The 24,575-nt window shown below is 32.9% G+C and overlaps 2 protein-coding genes across 6 annotated transcripts; both read left to right on the top strand.

Annotated features, from left to right (window-relative positions):
- The first annotated feature begins 1,141 nt into the window (after positions 1-1,141).
- On the top strand, positions 1,142-17,218 carry LOC114406490 (dol-P-Man:Man(7)GlcNAc(2)-PP-Dol alpha-1,6-mannosyltransferase-like). Of its 5 annotated transcripts, none has more exons than XR_003665441.1 (19): positions 1,142-1,340; positions 1,433-1,474; positions 1,571-1,616; positions 2,355-2,441; positions 3,070-3,125; positions 3,852-3,969; positions 4,099-4,157; positions 5,699-5,770; positions 7,521-7,584; positions 7,705-7,808; positions 9,233-9,304; positions 11,361-11,447; positions 11,540-11,607; positions 12,897-12,965; positions 13,041-13,123; positions 14,519-14,599; positions 15,521-15,586; positions 16,633-16,726; positions 16,819-16,855. XR_003665441.1 is itself a non-coding variant. In XM_028369197.1 (19 exons), exons 1-19 carry the CDS (start codon positions 1,212-1,214, stop codon positions 16,897-16,899), a joined length of 1,494 nt encoding a protein of 497 aa, XP_028224998.1. In that variant the 5' UTR covers positions 1,166-1,211; the 3' UTR covers positions 16,900-17,218. The 5 variants fall into 5 exon arrangements, 2 of the variants coding, with proteins under 2 accessions (XP_028224999.1, XP_028224998.1); XR_003665442.1 differs by lacking the exon at positions 16,819-16,855 and adding an exon at positions 14,986-15,129 and having other exon boundaries at positions 1,143-1,340; positions 14,519-14,615; positions 16,633-16,692; XR_003665443.1 differs by lacking the exon at positions 16,819-16,855 and adding an exon at positions 15,034-15,129 and having other exon boundaries at positions 1,144-1,340; positions 14,519-14,615; positions 16,633-16,691.
- A 1,826-nt stretch (positions 17,219-19,044) lies between these two features.
- Positions 19,045-23,182, top strand: LOC114406489 (pentatricopeptide repeat-containing protein At1g02150-like). Its single transcript, XM_028369196.1, has 2 exons — positions 19,045-19,549; positions 21,721-23,182. Exons 1-2 carry the CDS (start codon positions 19,151-19,153, stop codon positions 22,987-22,989), a joined length of 1,668 nt encoding a protein of 555 aa, XP_028224997.1. The 5' UTR covers positions 19,045-19,150; the 3' UTR covers positions 22,990-23,182.
- The last annotated feature ends 1,393 nt before the right edge of the window (positions 23,183-24,575 follow it).

Below are 24,575 nucleotides of genomic sequence, written 5' to 3'. Positions count from 1 at the left end.
ATGCACATTAAAGGAGTCATAATAGTTTATGTAAGCGTTCAAACAATACTTCAATCAATCCCAATCTAATAATTCATAAAAAAAAATTATTTTTTCATTAACTTTTTTATTACTTTAATATAAATGCATATAGATTTTTTTTCCAAATATATAGAGTTGACAACACTAATTCTAATAAAAACTTAAAGTAATGACAAAAATAAACTACAATTTTTGTTTTTATTTCTAACAAATAACTTTTTCATTTTTCAACAAATTACTATCACAATAACTTTAATTTTTTTTACCGATGATTTTTTTTTATTTTATAGTTCCATATGAATATTTAATACTAAATTGTCAAATATATACTAATAAACATTTGAAATTTATCATATCAAGCAAATTTATAAAACACTTTTTAAAATATCAAATATAACAAAATTACTAAACTTCTTAAATAAAAATTACAATAACTATGTAATTAAAATAACAAATATAAAAAATTGTAATTTACTAATACTTTTTAAAAATAATTAAATCACAATATTATATATATACATTTGTTTTAAAATAAACAAATTACTTAAATTCTTAATAAAAATCAACTTCAAAAATAAATATAATTAATCAATTAAAATTACACAAAAAATTACAATAATATTTACTTATTACAAAAGTAAATTTTAAACAAAAATATTATTTAATTTACAATTTTAAAATGATTATAAAATTAGTATTTTAACTCAAATTGAAAAAAACATTAAATAAAATATATGAATTAGTAATATGTATGAAACATATCGACTGATAGTCCATATATCTTATACGGATCTCTAATCCTCCCATCGTGAATGTGTAGATAAAGGAGGAGAAAGCCACTTAGACAACAATGATGACAAGGCGACTATGGCGGCGGCGCGAAGACAGCACGAGTGGCGGTGACACGATGGCAGCACCAACAACAGAGAAGGAGGTGCCATAGATAACGCAAAGGGAGAAGTGAAAAAGATTACTGTAGCAGGCGGGAAATTTGGAACGCTTTAAAAGAAAGGATGAAGGACATTTTTGTCACTTTATCTAAGTTACCGGGTGTATCAGAAGTTGTCTAAAAAGATGACCGAAATGGCTAGGAAATGAAAGCCCAATACTTCTGTAAGGCCCACGAAGCCCATTTCGTTTTTGTATCGTCTCTGGCATTCTACACCCACTCTGAAACAAACCACACAACAATGGCTTCCAGTTCCAAATCGAAGATTTTTCTACAGCGATACGGTTACGATTTTCTGTTGGGATCAATCGCTGCTGTCTACGTAATCACTGTGCCTTACACTAAGGTCGAAGAGAGTTTCAACGTTCAGGTCTCTCTCTTCATCTTCTTCGACCTCTTTGCTTATTTTTATCAGTTTTTTTATTTATTTATTAAATTATAATTCATTTGTGTTTCCTAAAGGCAATGCACGATATTCTCCATCACAGGCTGAACTTAGACAATGTGAGTTCACTGTGTCTTTGCTATTTTTTTTTGTTAATTTGTAGTTTATTGTATTTTGTATATAATTGATCTTTTTTTTAATATTTTTGTTAATAGTATGATCATCTGGAATTTCCTGGGGTGGTTCCTCGAACTTTCCTCGGTAAGTTTTTTTGTATTTTGTAGCCATTTTTCTCCTCAGAATATGTATTTTTATTTAGGCTTAAATATGTTTTTCATATTTTTAATATCTCTTTTTCAGTTTACCTTGATCCGTTGGGTAATCATGTGACAAATTAACACAGTAGCACATCATCGGTGAACTGATAATGTGATAAGTTAACAGAGTGTCACATCATCACTTAACGGACTTAAACTAACGGTAATTACCAAGAGTAAAAGTTTGAAAATGTTAGGTGGTAAAATAAATAAATAAAAAATTTAGGTAGTAAACTAAAAAAAAAGTATATTATATGAAAAACATATTTAAGCCTTTTATTTATTCATGAATTTTTTGGTTGGTTTATGTTTTCATATTTAGCACTAGTCACACCTTTGTGATTTATTATAGAAAATAATAATTTACTTTGTGAAGAATTAAGCAAATAAGGATTACAGACTCGTTTATACAGTTGCATTGCTTGTGTGCCTGATGTGAAGAATCCATTTGATAATCTTTGAGATTGTGATTTGTGACTAGCATGTGTTATGACGGTTATTCAAGTTTGTTTAGTTTTTAGTGCTGGAAATTTAACCGTGATGATGTTCAGTTGGATTGTTAAGATTGCTTTTTTGCAATGGCCATGCCTCCTCAGTATAAGCTGGTGTGTGCTAGTGTAGTACTTCTCTTTTTGTTAATTGTTATATGTTATCTAATTGTGTTATTGTTATTTTGTTTTAGGTGCTTTGCTTGTGTCCATAATTGCATCACCGTTTGTGTTAACTGCAAGTTTGCTGCATTTGCCAAAGTTTTATGCTCTTCTCATAGGTATGTATCCTTCTTTCATACTTGACAATCAGAGCATATTGATTTTTGGTTATTTTAGTTTTCCTCATTTCAGAGAATGCTGTTTTTATCTTTTTCTTTTCCCCCTCTGGATTTCTCCTTTACTTTGGTTTAAATTTAAAAAAAGACTGGCACTAATGATCAAATGTGTGTTTGGTTTTTTGTTGGGAGGAGCCCGACGTACATATGCCAAGAAGTATCTAGTTATTACTTTTTTGTTTGGATGCCTGGGAATTTGTGCAGAAAGAAACCAATCACACTAGAAGTTTAAAGTCTAAAACACTGTCTTTAGCTGGAAAACAATAACTCGAAAATTAATTCTGATAATGTACTTGTTTCACTGAGCCATTGGTCTCTATGTTGTTTTGCATCATTCTGTTAGTCTCAAGCATTCATTACAGGCAAATGTCTGTGTTATATGTACATAATTGAATTGACTGATCAAATCAAATCAAATAATCTACCATTCATAGCTGGGTTTAAAGTCATGAACCATGTCAAAATGCTCAAAATTACCAAGATGATGGTGTCAATTTTCGTTCTCCTGTGCTTTCTGTTACTTGAGAATGTGGTGGGAAGTACATTAATATGTCTTATTGTTGATGTCTAGTTCGGATGGCCCTAGGGGGCATAGTACTATACACGCTAAGATTCTTTCGACATCAGGTACGTACCTTTGGATCATCAATAAGCTAGTAAATTTATTTATTTATTTTACTTATTTATGAAGTAGTGTTTATTCAACTCTCTGATATTATACCTATCCAATTAAAGCTCAAGTTTCAAGACTTCTATCATGCACCCTTGCATATTTGGTGCATGGATGCACAAAGATGTTTTACTGTTGATCATATTAAAAAAATAAAATTCAACAGTAGAGATAATTTATCTCAATTTATTTGGCATGTGGTAGTGGTACTAAAATTTTTAAAATTATGAAAATGTTCTCTAAAGACTAAAGCTTCACCAGAGCTTCATGACTATGAAAAGGAGATTAATCAAACAAAGGAGTAAATTGGAAAATTTAGTGAGGAACTCAAATGTGGTTGAACCTTCTCAAGCAATGGCAAAAATCTTGGTTATGTAGATAGCTTATCTTTTATCAGTGTTTGTTCAAGCTGTCCTAATTCATCTCTATAAAAGCTAAACTAGGTGTCACCGAAGGACTGGTTCATGTGCCTCCTTCACCTTGTCGTGCCTGCCGGCATTGGAAAAACTTTGACCATTGATTAAAACTTTGGAAAAGGATAAAACTGGTAAAATATTGAGAGAGAAAAAAACCTAAAGGGGTGCTGCACCAAATTTGAGAGCATTGTAGAATTGTTCCAAGTTTCATAAGTAAGCAATAAACTTTCTTTTCTTATCATTCTAATAATGATCTTTGCTATGCAGATAAGGAATAAGTTTGGACATCAAGTAGAAGCCTTCTTTGTGATATTAACTGCCACTCAGTTTCATTTTCTGTTCTATTGTACCCGTCCGCTTCCCAACATTCTTGCTCTGAGCCTTGGTAACTACCTAGCTTGTTTTGCTTCTTAATATTTCTTATAGTGTTTTTCTTGTTTCTAATGATGAATGGCAGTGTGAAACCTTCTACTCAATGTCATGGTGCTGTACTTTCTCTTGATTTATTTTGCAGTGAATTTAGCATATGGATACTGGTTCGAGGGACGTTTTTATGCGGCTCTAAACTCTCTGGTATGTATGTTGTGGTTTTATTTCAGGTTCATCTCAATACAAAATTTTTCTTTTGAATATTATAAGCTCTTATGTTTTTTTTTTTTCACTTCATATAATATACATATTTTGCCAAGCCAGAATTTCGTGATTAAGCATTCTGTGTCAGAATTAGTTTTTTAAACTAGTCTTTTACCGTAAAATTGCTATTTTTAAAAAGAAAAGTCCAACTTCTCATATTATCAAGTTTACAACAACCAAGCTTTTTTCCATTAGGTGGGGCCAGTTACATGGATACTATTTCTTTATGTTTTCAGAGATATTTATTTAATATTTGATTCTGAACCTATTCAATTAGATTAACAAAACTTAATTCTCATTTGTATGTGTATTGTGTGTTGTGTATGTCAATGTGAACTAGTTGCCCGTGTAATAACACATGTGAATTCTGTGGAGGCAGTATTGGTTACCTCCCAACGATTTATTTAGTAGGGTCTATCGGCATCTATGTTTGTCATTTTGTTCTCAGAGACAAATTCAATGCCCTTGATTTTAATTTCTATGATTGGAGTCTCTTGCACAACGAAATGACTCCTCCTTTTGCATATGCTGCAAAGTTCAGTTAATAGCTTATAATTTAATGAAAGAGATTTTGAAATTAACTTCTTAAGCATATAAATATAAGCAACTTCTTAGCCCCAACTTTTTTAAAGGAAAGGGAAATTAGAAAGAAAGGGGTGAAGGTACAATTAAGGTGAGAATGAAATGTTCTAGGTCCATTTTGACCAGTATAGAGGGAAAAATAAATTTTATCCGCAGTTTTATAATATTTCATAAGTGATAAAAGTGGACTGTACATGGCATTTAGATATTTTTGAAAACTTGCAAGGGCAAGAATATCTTGTGAATATATATTTCTCCTAATCAACTGTGTGAGAAAAATTCATGAGCTCCTAAAGAGGGTTGTTAGAGTAGTGTAGGTTGTGGTGTGATGACAGTAGTGCAGTGTCAGTGGTGTGTGGTTAGAGTGGAGGGGCAAATGGTAAGGGGTGATCGATGATGTCTCTCTATACATTCCATTCTCAATAACGAAACAAAACCCTCCTCCCTCCTTCACTCAGAATGTCTTTAGCTGAAACAAAAGAATACTGAATTGTCAGGGCCTATAGCCTTCCTGAAATATTTTTTTAAAATTTGAACTAGATGTGGGGATTTTACAATGTGCATAACATTCTTGATTAATAGCTCACTTACTCTTTATATTTTTTATGTTATTATTTATTTAAAATCATAGAATTTAGTAGGATTTTTTTGGGTACATATTTTAGCATTGTTTTGTCAATTTGTTGTCGATAAGTTTGAAATGAAATCATTTTATGAAAGTGATTTTCTTAAAAAATATTTGTACTAGTTAAATATATCATCCTTTTGCACACACAAACACACACACACAGTTTGACAGGAAGGAATGGTTTCTGGAATCAGTTGGCCCTTTTAATTCATAATATCGTAGTATGCTTTGCCTTTTCTGAAATAATCTCTTTGCACATTTGGATTATCAGATCTTTGCTACAGCTGTACTCAGATGTGACATGCTGTTACTTCTTTGCCCCATTGGGCTGCAACTTCTTTTGGTACGCTGTGCTTTTCTGTAACTTGCTTTTCATTTTTTCGTTTGTCAATTCTTTAATTTATTTGGTTTGGAGGATATCTAACAAGTTATGGTGCTTCCCCCTACTTGTACCTGCTCTTGTTTTCCTGATAAACTTTCTTCTCTATATTTAAAAAGAAGAGGAAAAAATCTGGCCATTCTTGTTATTTTCTGTTGGATGCTTGAATTTCTTATTTTCCAACACCACTCTCCATGTCTATTAAACTATTGCATCCTATTCTTTATCTTGCTTTTCATAATGCTATGCTTTAAGTTTGACAAGTGGAGCAAGTATTTCCTGGTACTGGAATATATTTATTCCATATCAACTTTGGACTTCTGATGTCAATATCTTGACAATGAAATGCAGATCACATTTTCTGTAAAATCAGATAAGAAATTCTATTGATCTGTCCTGGCAACAGCTCTAATATTGATATCATCATTCCCCAGCATAATTTAAATTAAATTGATTTGGACTTTTATCTTATCAAATATTTCAATTTAAAGGCTTCCAATTTCTGAGTTGGTTATTATTGCATTCATGAGAATTTTTGTTGCTTTGTCACTATCTCAGAGGCTATAGGATGATTGGCAAATGTGTTTACAATGTTCAATTGGGTCACATAGAATCCCTATGTTGGAAAGCCGCCTTAATTTCATTATTGCATTCATGAGAATTTTTGTTGCTTTGACACTATCTCAGAGGCTATAGGATGATTGGCAAATGTGTTTGAAATGTTCAGTTGGGTCACCATAGAATCCCTATGCTGGAAAGCTGCCTTAATTTCATTGTTGCATTCATGAGAATTTTTGTTGCTTTGCCACTATCTCAGACTATAGGATGATTGGCAAATGTGTTTGAAATGTTCAATTGGGTCACCATAGAATCCCTATGTTGGAAAGCCGCCTTAATTTCAGTCACCCCTGGCCTGCCTTAATTGCGGCCTCTTTGGGCTGTCTTAATTGTAGCCTCGACGGGGTGTTAATCTCACATTGACTAGAGAAATGACTTAAAGAGAGCTCATAAAGTTTGAGCAATCTTCATTTTACAAACCAGTTTTGTGGGTTTGAGTTAAGCCTTAAACCCAAATTATAAATTTATAAGATGGTATCGGGTCCTTTCTAAAATCCAATTTTTGGCCAACCCACATTTGTCCATGCTCCAGCCAGATGTGTCTTGGGTGTGAGTGGGTGTTATTATTGTGATACTTGCATTTGTCCATGCTCTAGATGTCCAATCTTGGGCGTGTGGAGTGTGTTGGATAACTGCCTTAATTGTGGCCACTCATCACCTGCCTTAATTGTGGCCTGGCCTCTTTGGGCTACCTTAATTGTGGCGTCGTGGGGATTTGCTTAGTCTCACATTGACTAAAGATATGGCTTAAGCTTGGGCAATCCTCATCTTACAAGTTAGTTTTGTAAAGTTGAGTTAGACTCTAAGCTAATTTGTAAGACCCTATTGACTCTATGCGTAATTTTTATTTAACATTTAAATATAGAACTTCATTGCGTTAACTATGCTTGTGTTGTTATCAATCTTTGGAGAACAATGTTTATTATATTTGGCATTTAAAGTTAATTGTGCTGTTTGATGAATTTTCTTATCCTCTTTTTCTGACCTTGCAATTTTGGTTGAATTATTATAATATTGAAATTTATTCTGAAAATTCCATACTTATGGTAACATGGTCATGCTTTGTGCCTAATAAAATTCATCTCTTGAAGGGAAGACAAAAAAAATTTCAGTGTGGGGTGCTCTAAAACACTGCACTGGGATGGCTCTCTTCTGCATAGGTTGGTGACATGCTTTTTTACTTTAATTTTAATCTGTTATATAAAAAAAAATCAAAATTTATGCATGATAGGATGCTATTGTTAAAATTTGATTCTAACATTTTGGTCTTCTGATTACAGGTCTAACCATATTGGTTGATTCAATTATGTGGAAAAGGTTATTGTGGCCTGAATTTGAAGTCTTTTGGTTTAACTCTGTACTAAACAAGAGCTCTGAATGGGGAGTATCCTTCACCAAGTTTATATTGAACAACTTTATAGATGTAGAATATGAAAATACATGTTATACATATTTCATGACCAGGGTATTTTTTAATTTTGTTCTGGTTCTGTTTGGTTTGAAAAACATTTTTTGTTTTCACAAATAATTACAAAAATCCCACCTTGTTTTCCCTTTCTTTCCTGTTTCCAAACATCTGTTTGTACAGGAAAAAAGAGAACAAAAACCCATTTTCACTATTTCTTGTATAAATCATTGAAAACAGGATGCAAAGTGAAAATAGAGGTATTAATTTGGGAAAGCATATAACATTTTAACCAAACAGGCCTTTGTTTGCTACCTCATATATGACTGAATGATTAGGCTTAAGCCCTAGTTTAGCAGGGAGCTACGAGACGAGATCTTTTGTCACCTTTCTTGTTCACTTTAGAGGTTGATGTTCTGAATTGAATACTTTCAGTTGCTGTCTGTGGAAAGGGATATCATTCAGGATATTAGAGTTGGTTTACCATTTAGAGGAGGTTATGGTCTTCATCTTAAGTTTGCTGATGATACAGTTCTCTTTTTAGAGGATAATGATACCTTTGGGAATGTTCTTTCTATTAAATTTTTGCAAGTCATCTTTGATTTTTAGGTTAACTTTTCTAAGAGTGATTTGGCTGGTTTAATTGTGGATAGCTATGTTGTTTCTTCCATTGTTTCTCTGGATGTTGTGAAACTTTATGGTGCCCCTTCACATACTTGGGAGTTCCTTTGGGTGGTAATCCTTTTCTACTTCTTTTGGAAATCCTGGGATTACTCAGATCTTTGTTTTGAAGTGAATACTAAATTGTATCTAATTCTGTGCTGGCTGACTTTGAAAGCCATGTTTGTGACCCAACCCAAGAAGGATTGTTCGAAGGGATTTGTACTTCCTTTGTCTCATATTATATGTCTCTTGGGGTATTTTAGTTTGCTTCAAAATATGTCACTTTTAGAAAATCAGGAAAGCATTATTTACTTTTTTCCATCAATACACTCATTTATAAGTATCTCACCTAAATACTTGAATGAATTCACAAATACATTCTAACTCTTTGAATAAGGGTAGTTTTCTGAAAGAAAGTTCTCTTATCATAGTAATTTGTGCAACTAATAATTTTCTTAAGTGTGCATTACCTTAAAAGACATAATATGAAATAGAGGAATTAGTAAATTTCTGCAACAAGAGGATTTTGGTGTATTGGGATTAGGGTTTGTATGTTTAGTGGCTAATACTTGTATTCTTCATTGATCATTGTGAATTTTCTCTGTTTTGCCCATGGACAAGGCACACTGAGCTTATTTTGATGACATCATCTAAAATCTGCATATTGTCTGTTGCCTTTGATAACACTGTCCTATTTGTATTTGATAAATTATTATGTTCCTTGACAATATTTTTGTTAGACACATGCTTTCCATTGGTACTTCACCTCAGCACTTCCTCGTTCACTACTTGCTGCATATCCACTTTCACTAGTAAGTCTTGGATTACCAAATATCCTCTAACGATTGCATTGTTACTTATGTAGATTTCTAGCCTGACATGGTGGTTTCTTCCACTTCCAGTGATCTAGTTAATATTTTGTAACTTAAATATGAAATATTTTGGGTTTTCTCCTTAGAATTGAACTGTCTGAAGGTAGTACTTAAAGATTAATATTTTCCCTATAATTTATGTTTGAACTATGAATCAATATTGAATATTTCTTACCTGTTAGCTTTGGAAACTATTTGTTCCCTATTTGTTTTCAGCCAGTTCAAATATCTAAAATGCATACACTTAATCATGTATATTCTTGAAAATCCAGTTTAAAAGATAATAGGATTTTGGGTTGTGGATAGTCATGGTATATTGCACTGAAGATCGGGCTAGTTGTATGATTAGTGTAGCTGTTGCCCTTGAAAAATGTATCTGTTAGGATATAAGGAGAAGGGAGAGTTACTTAATATAGTTAGACTACTAATGAGTTAGTTAGTTAGAGGGGTTTATTAGATATAAATAGAGGAAGAAGGATAGGAGAGAGGGGGATCTTATCATTTGTAGATTGAGCATTAGTTCAAGATTTCCAACCAAGCCACATTGTTTTCAAGATTCAGATTTCCATAAAAAGATTGTTATGGTGAAGCGAAAATCATTCATGAAGGTGGTTGGAACAACAATGGTGCTGGAATCTTGGAATGTCAACTTGTTGGGTGAGCCTTTAGCATTAAATTTTGTTGCATCTATGGCTGACAGCTTAGCCATGGAGCTAAGGCAGAAGGAATGTACTTAGCCAGTCAAGCTGGTTAAAGTTATATGGAGTCCACCCTTGTCCCTCCCACCACCAAAGCCACCAGACCTCAGTTTGCATGCAGGGGCAGTGGGTCGTTCCCAGTTAAGCTACAAGGGGTGCAGTTGTCTTCCAACAATCAGACAAAACTTTAGGAAGTTTAAGTGTGCAATTCCAGTTTTCAGATTCCCACCTTGAGGACAAGGTTGATTTTTAGGAGGAGTGTATTGTTAGGATATAAGGAGAAGGAAGAGTTAGTAAATATAGTTAGACTACTAATGAGTTAGTTAGTTAGTTAGAGGGGTTTATTAGATATAAATAGAGGAAGAAGGATAGGAGAGAGGGAGATCTTATCATTTGTAAATTGAGCATAGTTCTTTGTGAAAGGAGAAATCCTTTGTGAAGGGGAAACCGTTGGAGGAGAGTTTTCTCCTATTTTCTGTTCTTTTCTTACTAGTTAATAAAATCTTTTATTTTCTTTCTCATTTCAATTCTTGGTTCCTAACAGTATCATAAATATTTTTTAAAGAAGGAAAGAAAGAAATTATTTTAGATTAGGAGAATTATATACACATGACAATTAAAATTTTTGAGTTATTTCATTCACATTATTGGCTTAACATTTCATTCCTGTTATTAGGATCTCAGGTGTAAAGGAAAATGCTTTTAATTATTTAACAATTAGCATACTGATGCACAATGAAGCAGCATTAAGGATTGTTTTGTTATTTACAATTTTTTTTGTTATTCTCATAAAGTTTTGAATTTCCATTTATTTGAGAGATGTCTTACTTTTATAGGGATTTTATTCTTCGTTATATGTTCTTAAGAAAATATTGTCATGCTAAAATTTCCTGTTTAATTTAATTTGATTAGGATTTAACATTTAAGAAAATTAATACTATCTAATTAGGATCTAGCTAGGATTTTATATTAAACTGGGATTTTCATAATCTTTGGGTTATAAACATCTTTTGAGTTTCTTATTTTATTTGGACTTCATTATACTACAATATTTAAATTTTCTTTTCTTTAGAGAATATTTTTAAACTCAACCAGAGGAGTACTCTTGCCTTAGAAGAGTTCTTTAGGTGAATTGATCCACATCACATGCCCTACAGTATATGTCACTGTTTCTACCTTCCTCGAACGGAAAAAAATAAAATAAGTAAAGGAAAAGAACTGGGAAAAGAAAAAGAAGGAAGCCTCCTTTTCATCCTAACTTCAGTTACTTGATAATTGACTTGCTGTCTTCTTTGCAGTTTGGCCTTTTTGTAGACAGAAGGGTACGATCTTTCACTTTTCCAGTTCTTGCCTTCATTTTGCTTTATTCTAAGCTTCCCCACAAGGTATTTCAATTATAATCTGAAATCCATTGCTTAATTTGTGTCTGTCTTCAAATTGAAATATGTAGTTAGTATTATTCTGATTGATATTGCAGGAGCTTCGTTTTATCATAAGTTCAGTTCCAATATTTAACTTGTCTGCTTCAATTGCTTCTAACAGAATGTAAGTTCTCCTAATGAGTATTGTGTAGGTCTGTCAAAACTAATTGGGTTCCATTTGTATTTTCTGAAATTATTGCATTGTGTAATCTTATATACTAAAATACAACTGAAAATGGATATTATGGGAAAGCAAGTAGTTGAGATTTTGAAATACGAATGAATGTGCACATTCCTTTCCTTGTTTCTATGGCATTAGTATGCATTCTTTCTCATTTGTTTTTGGATTATGAACCACATTTGTAACTTTTTTAATGTTTGTCAACCTATGTTTTGGCTTCAAGAATGATGAAACTGTGTAACCTGTCAGGAAGCTCATTAGACCAAGGGATTAAGTTTTGCTCTCAAATGACAATACTTGATTATGAGCACCTGAGTGGCAGTTGCCCCTGCTTTATTTCAGACAAACTTGAATTTTGCCTTAAGGATGTTCATGTAAGGTTGTTGCGTGGTTTATCAAGGATCATGCAATTGTTTAAATTATGTAAATTCTGAGTCGAGAAGCAATGTTTTCTTCATCATCCTTTGTAGCTCAAAAAATTGAATAACTTGCAGTTGCTAAAATATATTGGAGCAAGTTAGTTCAATATACAAAGCATCTTCCTCAGTCTTCTGTATATATTGGTTCTTCTGAACTGGGCTTAATTTAGTGCTCCAATAATACAATATAGGTTGTGCTCTAATAATACAATATGGCTGTTCTATTCATTTTGTTAGTCACCAAGTGAATGCGACAAGACGGTTTTCTTCATTGCATGATCCAAAGGTATTTGACATTTTGATGGCATTCATAGCATTAGGTGGTTTGAGGTCATTTACATGAAATTTCATTTTGCTTATTGGTAATTTAGTTTTAAATTCAATATGACAACAGAAAACAACCCTTAACCTACTGGGTGGTGAGGCAATATAGTATGGGCACATTATTATGATCATTGTCATCTAGCCATTTTGATAGAGGAAAAAGTTACCTAGATATAAAAACAATGGAATAATGACTACAATAGATCCATCTAAACTAGAAATCTAAAACCAATCGAGAATAGGAAAGAGAAAGCTACGAATGCAGCACAGCTGCTCAATTTCTCCATGCAAGACACAAACTGTTGAAGTTGAAGCTACTGTGACTTGTGAATTGAGTGCCAAAAATTTCAAGAGTGATGATTGAACTGAACTGTATTTACAATCTGAGCAGAGATATGAAAATTTCTGATGTTTCCCTCTTTGAAGAATTATATCTGTTTTCCTTTTAAGTTACTAACATTCAGTAATATGCATCCTGAAATGTTTCAGTTACAACAATAAGAAAAAGATGATTTGGAACTTGCTTTTCCTCATTTTGTTGGGATTACTTTTAATGAGGTTGGTTCACCAGTCATTTTGTTACATTGTGATGGATACATCCTTCTTTTTTTGTACTTAGTCTCTATCTTGCAGTCTTGCAGGCACCATCACAAGTTTCATGGCATCATACTGGAACTATCCTAGTGGGCATGCCTTAAAAGAATTGCATGGAATTGGTGAGTACATGAGTCCTGAAATATCCATGCATTGGCTGCAAAGTATTTTGCTAGAATTTTCCTTGAGAGAAACTGCTCCTTGTTTGTCCCATAATTTGGTAAAATATTGGAATTGCTGTTTCTATTTTTCATAATCAACAGTGGCAAGTTCTGTTAAAAATTGGTAATACTGTCGGATCCTCTGATGAATTACTAAACATCAATTTTAAATATGGGTCAGTACTGAGCTTGATATTTTGGTCATGGTTTATTGTTCTAAAAATTATTTCCATGCGTGCTATCTGAGTGTTCATATTGTATGACATTCTGGATTAAATTAAATGATTTGTGACTTTCGGGTGCTTTATTAAATGATGTGTTGCATGACATTCTCTGAATCGCTTATTCACATTCCAAAAATATATCTCAATACTCAAAAGGATTTCTAGAATAAACTACATTATTCTTCGGGCAGTGGTTTGAGCAAAAAAATCAGCATGTCATAGTCATAATAAATATGCCAAAGCTTTCCCTTTGGTGTATAGAGCTGATGAGTTATTTTTTGGCTAAATTATGCATGGACCAATATGCAGTACTGGTTGGTACTGGTCCTTCTGATTTTCTCAAGGACAATACAAAGGTAGTGTTTGTGATACTCATACTTATTGTGATAACCAAGATGCACCATATTGTCTCCAATCCTGTTTTCTAGGGGATGACCAAGCACAATGATGTAGATTGTCACTCTATCAGAAAAGATCCATTCTGGAGACATCATAACTTGTTTTGTCAATCCAAATGCTTACCAAATCTTTTGAGTGGAACTTGGACAAGTTGTTACTTGTTATCTTTGTAAACTAGCTCTGGTCACATATGAGCTAATGCCCTAGCTTTAACGGGTTGTGTTAGGAACATTTATTATTCTTTGTCCATTCAATGGCAACTAGAAAGATTGTATCTTTTTTATTATTACATTTATTATATAAATATGGAGTCTGTGGTGTAGTTGAAACACATTTATGGGCATATGCTTTTGTTATCTCTCTCCATGAACAATTGGTCAATTTTCGGAAAAGATAAAGGATTGTGCTTATGGCTACTGTGGTATTAAGGAAGAGTTTTCTTTGGTGTTTGGTTGATGTAACAGGATTTGTTTTGATTCGTACAATTGCTTTTCTTGCTCAGAATTCCTTTCATCTGAATTAGAAATCAAATGAGCAGTCATTGAGACCTAAAACAACTCCAATCCAAAAAACCCCCTCATTTAAATTATAAAAAGAAGGAAATTTCAATAAAAGATAAAAAATTGACCACTAAAGAAGATAGTAATGTAACAAGTTTTTTGTTTTGATCTTTTTGATACTGCCCCTTGTCATTACTTTTGTTGTCTTTGTTTTGATTTTTTAATTGTTGCAGGCTTTCATAATGATACTGATGAACGGTGGGTGCACATTGATACATTTTCTGCCATGAATGGAATATCTCGCTTTTGTGAAAGTGAGTTCCCATGGAGGTATATTTTGCAGTGTACGAATGATGCATCAAGTTGTTAATTGCATGCATCCAAACAAACCTTTCTTTGACTAAATCTCATTTTTATGGATCAATGAAGGCATGCCTTTCTGAGCCTTTATCTATGATTCAGTATCCACAGATAGTTACGGTTCTCTAATTTCATTGTCTTACTTGGAATGAGATCAACTATATCTGTTTTCAGAAGTTATGTTTTCAAAGTTATCATCAGAATCGCTTCTTTGGCTGAGTAATAAATTGATGCAAAGAAAAACTTCATCGAATTCTTTGACTTGCACATTCACATTTTTTGGTTCCCTCCTTCAAATAATGGAGAGTGTATTTGTTTATTTGATTTTATATTTCCACAGTAAACTGTAATTCGGTATGACATAGATACCTTCCTGTTGGGAAGGCAGGTAGTGGAGGCCTTGATAATGTTGCTGAAGTATGTAATCTGCTTTCTCAAGTCCAGCTTTTCTATTTAGAGTGACAAGGAGCTGGAGCTATTTAGGGTTAGTGAATGTGTTTCTTATTGCACTAATAAACAAACAATAAACCTTGATCTATTTTCCTGATGCTCACCATATTAGTTAGCACCTTACATTTTTAAACATCTACTTGTAAGTGTCTTCTCTACCATTTGTTGCTGTAGCAAGTTCAATACTGGATTTGCTACATGGTCTGTGATGTCCACATGGAAAAATTGTGGAAAAACTACATATACAAATGATTAAATAAGAATGAGATAGCATGTTATGGGGAAGATTTAAGTGTTAACGAGGTATTAGCAGTATACTTCTCATTATTTCTGCATTCATTGCTTGCAATTTTCAACGATCAGACTATGCTGCTTTCCACTATTTTTCTGACTACAAGTTACTTATCTACTATTCTCTGGTGCAGGTATTCTAAAGAAGAACAAATTAGCTTGCAAGAATTTCATCAGAGAAATTTTACTTTTCTTATAAAGTGAGTTATCCATTAACATATTGCTAGTGTTATTTCCAGTACTTTGTGTCACAAACATATAAATGGTATAGCACATGCTATGTTTATGATGAGAGATCCTACAAATTGTTGACAGAAAGGGTTGGTATAGTCAAGTGAGTAAGTGTGTGAAATAAAATTGATAAGCTTCGTACATTAGATCCACCCTTGAAGAGTATGTGTTGTTGGCAAGGACTGCATCAGCATGTGTTGTGTGCATAATGGTCATTGCCATGAACCAACTATCCTAAAAGCTTTAGTTTTAAGTGAAGACACATCAATAGTTTTACATTACATCTCAATTACACCCATTAATGCAAAATCCCTTATGGCTTGAAGCGTGGATAGTGTGCAAGCCTACCAACCTTGTGCTGATCTACGAAGCTTAGAAAAGGACTTTGGGATAAGTCACAACCATTGGGTGAGTAATCTTAGATTGGGTTTTGTATACTAGCTGAGGATTGTTCGGTACTTATATGCAGAATACAGGTCATTTGTATTATTGACTTCTGGTTCTTATCAAGTCTACATAAGTCTGATAATCGAACCAATGGTCCATGAACTCCTAATGTAAAATGTAAAACTTGAAAATAGTACCTCTGATACTCAATTAATATACTATCTATTTTTTGCTGAGCAAAAAAAACCTCGTGCTGAAATTTGACTTTTTATTACAAGAATAGGGGCAGCTCAGATTGAAATCTAGAACACTAAGTCATAGAATCTTTGTTAGCATGTAATGGACCTACTGTCCCAAAAGCTTGAGCTATTAAAGTAAGACGCATGATGATTTTATATTACATCTCTAACCGCCATAATATTTAACAATTTGGCACTTGGATGAATAAATTTTGTTTGACTTCTGTCATCTTTCTGTGCTTGCATGTGTAGAATGTGAGAGAGAGAGAGAGGAAATGAATGTTTGGAGATATTGAATTGGAAGTTTATATATGATTTTTCACATGTCAACACTGACTAATTGCAAGAAATTTCCCCCTTTATCTGACCTCCTTGTTGATCTTTAACAGTGAACATCCTGCGATCAATGGATTCAAGTGCCTATTTACTGAAGATGGGTTCTCAAGAGTCCGCCTGAAACCTGGCTATCCACCAATTTTACTGGTTGGTAATTGCTATTAGTATTCCCAACCAGCTCAAACAACGAATGCTTTGTTCATTCCAAAAGTATTGATCTATGTTTTGACCCTTTGCAGGTTAAAGAGCCCAAAGTGTATGTTCATGGAAATTTAGAAAACCAGAATATTTTCAGCCAAAATTGGCCTGGCTGCCCATAATGCTGTGTCTGGTATGATAGTCTATTTGAAATCATCAGGTTTGAAGGGTGTGGGTATCCTTTGCCGCCCTTTTTTCTTAGTTACCAATGAGTAAGGAGTGGGGAGGAAGTGAAAGTTGGTATTGTGACCCCTACTAACAGTCCCGTGTCTTCAGTATTAATTAGAATGTGCATATGGGTACAATAGCTTTTCTTGTAGCATTTCAAACATTGATTCTCGGATGTTGCTATGTCTGATTTTTTAATTTCATATAGAATATTCGGTTCAACAATCTGGTTTGGGATTAACTTCATTTATGCTGGAAAACTTTTTGGCTCAATTCTGGTAATTGGTGTATACTGTTTGCTAGAGCAGAATCTTCGGTTAACTGGCATGATACCTGCGCTTTCGCACGTTTTATAGGCAAATAAATAGTATAATATATATTCGAATTATTAATGCCATCATTAATAAGGAATCAATGTTTTAAGTGGTGAGTATATTGTTTACAAAAGTCTAAAATATATATATATATATATATATATATATATATTTTTTTTTTGTGGTCAGACAACAATAAGATGAAAACCTTTGGGTAGGGGCAAAGACAATGTGAATTTGTATATTAGAAGACCATTTTTTTTTTGGTGCAATATTAGAAAACATGATACCATACAAAATAGAAGTAGCCATAGATGGAGTTCAAATACAGTATAGATCAATAACTATGATAATGTTTATACTTTTAAACTGTTTTGTATATATTAATATAATATATGATAAATTGATTTAATAAAAACATCCTAACGGATCAAAGTGAATTTTGTTTAAATTTAGAAAATATAATTAAAATAGAAAATAGAATGAGACTTATAAAAGTGTATTTTAATTTTATCTAAATATATAATTATTTAATACAAAAATATGTAAAAACAAAAAAATGTATAAGTTATGAACATGACAATAGAGCATAGGTGTCGATGGACATGTCATTTCTTGTGCTAACACCACATTCCCACCCGTCTCCGATAGGGGTTGGGTATACCCACCATGTTCCCATCCTCACTGATTCACAATATAAATTCAGTCCATTACAATAAAAAAAAATATTTTGAGCACAATTAGTCAAAATTAAACATGCAATAAGTATCAAGGATGTTTAAGTATTGAGTAGAATGATTGAATGTTGTAAATTTATGATATCGTATTCAATTCTTTATCTTAAAAAAATACAGTGGGCGTTAAGAGTTATTCCATATATCTAATGTTATCATGTTATTAATAGAAATATTAAATATTTTAAATTATTGATTAATATATTCTTATTTTTAATTTAAATATTTATTCAATTGAAAAATAATTTCATAAAAAATATTGAACAAAAACAAAGAAAAATATAGTTTTGTCTCTCTCAAATAACATATTTTACACTAAATGTGTATGGATTTAGAAAAAAACTTGATTAATGGGTATCTTAAATTAAAAAAAAAATCGGTTTAGAAACAATATATGACTAAAAAATGTATTGATTTAAAGAATTAAAGATAAATAATTTTTTTTATGAGAAAAAAGAGATTACAAACTAAAGTAATAATATCTTGGAGGGAAAGAGAAATAAAGAAATATAATCTACTTTGAAGTAAATATTCTTTTATTCATTATTAGTTTTCACTTGTACAATTTAGATACATCCTACAATCTGTGCACTAAAAAACAATATAAAATTGAATAACTGTTTCCAAAACCAAACTATAGTTATTTAATCTCAGCCATTTAATTTTAATGTTTTTTAAAAAGTCTTCTAGTTCTTTATATTATTTTTAATTTTTATCCTTGATATATTTATTTATTTTCATTGTTATATTTTTTAAATAAATTATAATATTATCTTTTTAATTATTTTACACTTTCAACTACTTAGACAATTCATTTTATTAAATACTTCTCATTTAATAAACTAATTTTTTAACTCTTAATTATCAATTTATTTTTTTATTTTTCAACCCACTTTTCAACTTTCAACTCATTTTTCGATTAGTTTTGCAAATGATATAATAAACTTAATAAGTGGCGTAATGATTATACTTTTAACTTTAAAAAGTTTCATTTACTAATTTATCATCAATTTAAGCATTTAGTTGCTAGAATGATGATTTTTTTTCACCCCTTAACCTATTTATCTTCAAACTTGGTCGACCTCCATATCATTCCACCATTTCCCCCAAGTATAGTTGCTGCTATCTACTATCACACTACCCCTTACAGAACTAAGATGAGTCTCCTTCAAATTCAATCCTCTCCTCATAACCAAACCCTCCTTTCTCTCTCTTTCTCATCTTCCCTCTCCCATTCCTCCTCACTCCACTTCAACCACTCTTCTTCTTCCTCCACCACTCTCACCCATGCTCACACGTGCTTCCACCCTCGCCTCTCGGTGGTCACGTGCTCCATCTCCAACATCCACAGCTACGGCACCGTCGACTACGAGCGCCGCCCCATCGTGCGCTGGAACGACGTCTACCGCAGGATATCTCTCAACCAAAACCCCCAAGTGGGGTCCGCAGAGGTGCTCAACCAGTGGGAGAACGAAGGGAGGCACCTCACGAAGTGGGAGCTTTCAAGAGTCGTTAAAGAGTTGAGGAAGTACAAGAGATTTCCAAGAGCCCTCGAGGTCAAAATTCTATCTTTAAAACCTTTTTCTTCTTCTTTTCATTTGGGTCTCTTTCTTTGTGTGTTTTTGCTTTTTCTGATGGAATGTTTGATATATATATCTGTCTGTTTTTGGATAAACTTTTCTCTATAGGTACTTTTTTAGGAGAACAAAATAAGAAGGATAGATTAATTAACTTCTCCAATAAGTTAATTTATTTAGCTCTAGCATGTGTGTTTGGATGGAGAAATTTAAAATTTTGAAAAATTTTAAATTTTAAGAATTTCAAATACTTCAATTAAAATTCTTTTATTTTCAAAATTTTGTGTTTGGATAAAAAAAAGTTAAAATTATGAGAATGAAAAAAAAAGAAAAAATATGATTGGTGTGTTAATTATACGTGTTCCTTTATGCTCACACCGATATTTTAGGACCTCAGGTGTTTCTTGGAGAAGACTGTAAGAAGAGAATTTCAATTTCTCACTTAGAAGGAAATTGAAATTCCAGATTTTTAGTTGTTTAAAATTCTGTTTTAAAATTCCAAAATTTTAAATTTTTCATAAAAAGTATCCAAAAAATTCTAAATTACATAAATTCAAATTCTTTGATAAATTACTTTCCTCAGTTAAAATCCTCTATCCAAACGCACTCACATATCATGGGAAAATGCGGCTCATGCGGCCGCAATTGCAGTCGTGATGCGATTGTGGAGTGTCAAAATACCTTGACGTTGCAAACCCCAATTTAAAACCATGTGCATAGGTGAAAAAACACCTTTTGGAGAAGCTAAATGAAGAGAGCTTCTACGAATTAATTTGTGCTAACTGCTAAGCTAATATGATCAATTACTGAGTGGTGGGAGGGTTGAATGTTGGGTGTTTGGGTTTGTTTCAGTAGGCTTTATGAATGGTTAATATTCAAGGATTTTTTCCTTTTCTGTGTTAAGAAGTTTGATTTTCTTTGGACCTTGCTAGTTTAGAATTTAGATGACGTTCTTCTTTTTAGGAAAATTCTGGTCCTTGAGGGTGATTAACAGCTTGATTCATTTCTGGTTTTTCATTGTGACATGACATGAGTATATTATACAGATTTGCGTGTAAATAGGCTGCATTCTTCATGTTCAGTAGTTGATAACCAGCTTTAAATAGCACCTGAGTTGAAGTATATAGCATTGCTATTTGTTCATGATAGTGGATTTTGCTATACAGCATTGCCATTTGATTTAAGTTTTGCATGTGATTCAAGTTGGAATATAAAATACCACAACAATTGTTACACAATTCCATGACTTCCTAAAGACATACTAATTCAGATCCATAACCTCCTAAAGACATAAATGCTATACAAACATTAATAATGCAGGCCTACTGAGTCTGGGTATGCTTCTTATTCCTTCTCACATAAGCTTTCCATGGTATATCAGAGCATTAGCAGGAAACTGAAATCTGTGAAATGAGGTTTCCTTCTTCCACAACAGTTTATAAAAGAAAATAGATTTCCTGAAGAAACTTTTGCCTACCGTCTATCCTTTGTAATTTTATCTTACTGGATGCAAGGAAAGTCCAATTTCTATGCCACAAATTTAGCAAATCCCCTTGCCCCCACCCCCCCTGCTCAACCTTTTCCCTGCTGTCTTTCCCATATTTTCTAATAACTGCAACAGAATATTCTTAGCTAGAATTCTATTTTGTCAATGGCGTGGAGGAACTATATATATGTTTTTACATCATTGGACTATCATTCACTCTGAGGAAACAAAGATTGCTTTGCCCCCTTTGGCATTGTCAGAAAAGTGTAGCATGCTTCAAAAGATAGTCCAGGGAAAGGAGTAGAGGTGAGCTATATGACACTACAAGACCTGATTGATTCCATAGAAGCTATATCAGAAATGTTCTTTCTTTATTATTTATTTAAGGCACTTGGTTTTATGGGATAAATGAACGTATACAATAACATAATCTGTAATAACATTTTTAGTTGTTAATTCTAGATTTGCAAACACTGTCAGTAAAATTTGAATAATCTGGAAAACCATTTTTTGGGCCACTATATTTAATGGCTTGCTTCCTTTGGAATGTATGGAATTATGAATTATGAAATCAATTACCATTTCTGATTATGTTCACTTATTTGCTTCAAATGTCTTTATCAGCCATGCACAATTTTTTGAAAGCAATGAGAAAATGTTTCAGGTATATGATTGGATGAACAATAGACCAGAGCGGTTTAGAGTTTCCGAGAGTGATGCAGCAATTCAGTTAGATTTAATTGCAAAAGTTCGTGGAGTTTCTAGTGCAGAAGCATTCTTTCTGAGTCTGGAAGATAAGTTAAAAGATAAGAGGACTTATGGTGCCCTGTTGAATGTATACGTGCATTCTAGATCGAAGGAGAAGGCAGAATCTTTATTTGATACTATGAGGAGTAAAGGGTATGTAATACATGCCCTACCAATTAATGTAATGATGACTCTGTACATGAACCTTAATGAATATGCTAAAGTTGATATGCTGGCTTCTGAAATGATGGAAAAGAACATTCAGCTAGACATCTATACATATAATATCTGGTTATCTTCGTGTGGATCTCAAGGATCAGTCGAAAAGATGGAACAAGTGTTTGAACAAATGGAAAGGGATCCTACCATTGTCCCTAACTGGTCTACATTCAGCACATTGGCTTCGATGTACATTAGGATGAATCAGAATGAAAAGGCAGAAAAGTGCTTAAGAAAGGTTGAGGGTAGAATTAAAGGTCGAGATAGAATACCTTTTCATTATCTCCTGAGTTTATATGGAAGTGTTGGAAAGAAAGACGAAGTGTATCGTGTGTGGAATACTTACAAATCAATTTTTCCAAGAATACCAAACTTGGGATACCATGCTATTATTTCTTCTCTGGTTAAATTGGATGATATCGAGGGTGCAGAAAAACTATATGAGGAATGGATTTCAGTAAAGTCAAGTTATGATCCTAGAATTGGAAACCTTCTCATGGGCTGGTATGTTAAGAAAGATGACACAGATAAAGCTTTGAGTTTCTTTGAGCAGATATCAAATGATGGCTGCATTCCAAATTCAAATACATGGGAGATTCTTTCTGAGGGCCACATTGCAGATAAGAGGATTTCTGAAGCCCTGTCCTGCTTGAAAGAAGCATTTATGGTTGCTGGTGGTTCAAAGAGTTGGAGACCAAAGCCCTCATACTTGTCTGCATTCCTTGAGCTTTGTCAGGAGCAAAATGACATGGAAAGTGCTGAGGTTTTAATTGGACTGCTGAGGCAGTCAAAATTTAGTAAAATTAAAGTTTATGCATCTATCATTGGCTCACCTGATTGTACCATTGACAATGGTGAATTGCAAAGCAAGATTGATATAACTGATAGAACTGATGATGCTGTTGACAGTGAAAACATGGATGATGACTCTCAAATGTTGTTGAACCAACTAGATAGTAGATTTTGATACTTTATTTCTTTTTTCTTTTGACTAGTGGAAAATGATTTGTTAGAACATACTGGGGATTTTTTGTCAAATATGATGTCATTAGAGTTTCATGGCTTCTATCTCTTCTTCTCTTCATAACAGTTAGAAAGTGGCAGCTGCTTCTATGTCATTGGTGTTTTTCTTTAACGATTTGGTGATTTGATTATGTGCATTGAAGTGTGAACGAACTAGAGTTTTTTTTTGTGTGTATGATGAGATGCAAATTAGAGTGGAGTTTCTTTTTATTTGCAAAATCCTTGCTGCTGCACCGCAAATGCAGGTGTCCCTGTACCTGTACGGGGAGGGGAAGATGCAGGGATACATTAGGAAATTTAGGGAACAAAAGAAAAAAAATCAGAAAATAAAAAAATCTTAGCCATGAATTTATAAAACTAATAAATCTAATTGACAATATTACTTTTCCACGCTATTATGGTCTCCCAGGCTTGCCTGCTTCATTTGAACTATAGTAGTTTGGGTTCAATATAATGAGGAGAGGAATGATGGTTTGAGCTTTTGGACCCATTAACTCTATTTGCTTTAGCCCCTAACGTTGCTTAAAATAATTTATTTTAGTCATTTTTCACTTAATATTCTTCTACTATTTTTGTACCCAAAATGATAAATGTAAATGCCATTTTATAGTTAGGAACTAAAATAATTTTTTATAAATTTAAGGAATAAAGTGATAGATGCTTATAATTCTAAGCAGTAGGATGAGGTTTTACACAATTTTATGTTCACATGTAGAGGAATACACACGAATACATTATTGCTTAGTTTGCAAAAAAATTCCTTTACAATTACTTAAGCGAAGGAAACAAAATGAATAAAAAATAGAATAAAACAAATTTTTATCATATTGAACAAAAAACTTATTTTTTATCTTTTCAAGATAAAACCTCTTCCGATTGTGTTGCTCATGTAAAACTTAGAAAATGACAATATGTATTTTATTTAATGATCAACATAGACATGAGAAACATTGAAATGAAATTTAAATTCGGTGCCATTTCCAAAAAAGATAAACTTTCTATAAACTATTATAGTCTTGTAGATGTGGGTTAGTAAAAATTGGGTTAGGTGTTAAAAAAATTATTTTCCTAGGCTCAAAGCGGAAGGAGCCAAATAGTGTTGAGAGTGTTATATGTTTTTAGGTTGTTAGCTTCCTGCACTCTAATATTGCTTCCCACATCTTTCAGGATTTTTTTATCTTTTGGATTGGTCATACTAAAAGCCGAAAGGTGTAACCAATTTTACATTTCAGATTGACCAATCCAGGAAAAAAAGGTGCAGGAGGCAATTTTATGGTGCAGGAAGCAACAACCTTTACTTCTGTGTTTTGTTCTGAGGCCCAAGAGGCCAGAACATGTACAATTGTTAGGCCCTTGAGGATTGGATGTGTTGTAAACAGTTAACAGTGAGAAACTTCTCTCCCCTGTATTCGGTAGTGAGAGTGAGAGACAAGAGAATGAATTAGGATTTTCCTTTCTTGAATGTGTGACTATGAAACTTTCTCAATGTTATTCAGTGTGTATGTTTGCATCTTCTGTGTAATTGGTTTT

Source organism: Glycine soja, chromosome 3, assembly GCF_004193775.1.
Source record: "Glycine soja cultivar W05 chromosome 3, ASM419377v2, whole genome shotgun sequence".
In the NCBI taxonomy this organism is placed as follows: Eukaryota; Viridiplantae; Streptophyta; class Magnoliopsida; order Fabales; family Fabaceae; genus Glycine; species Glycine soja.
This window is presented reverse-complemented; position numbering and strand designations above follow the sequence as displayed.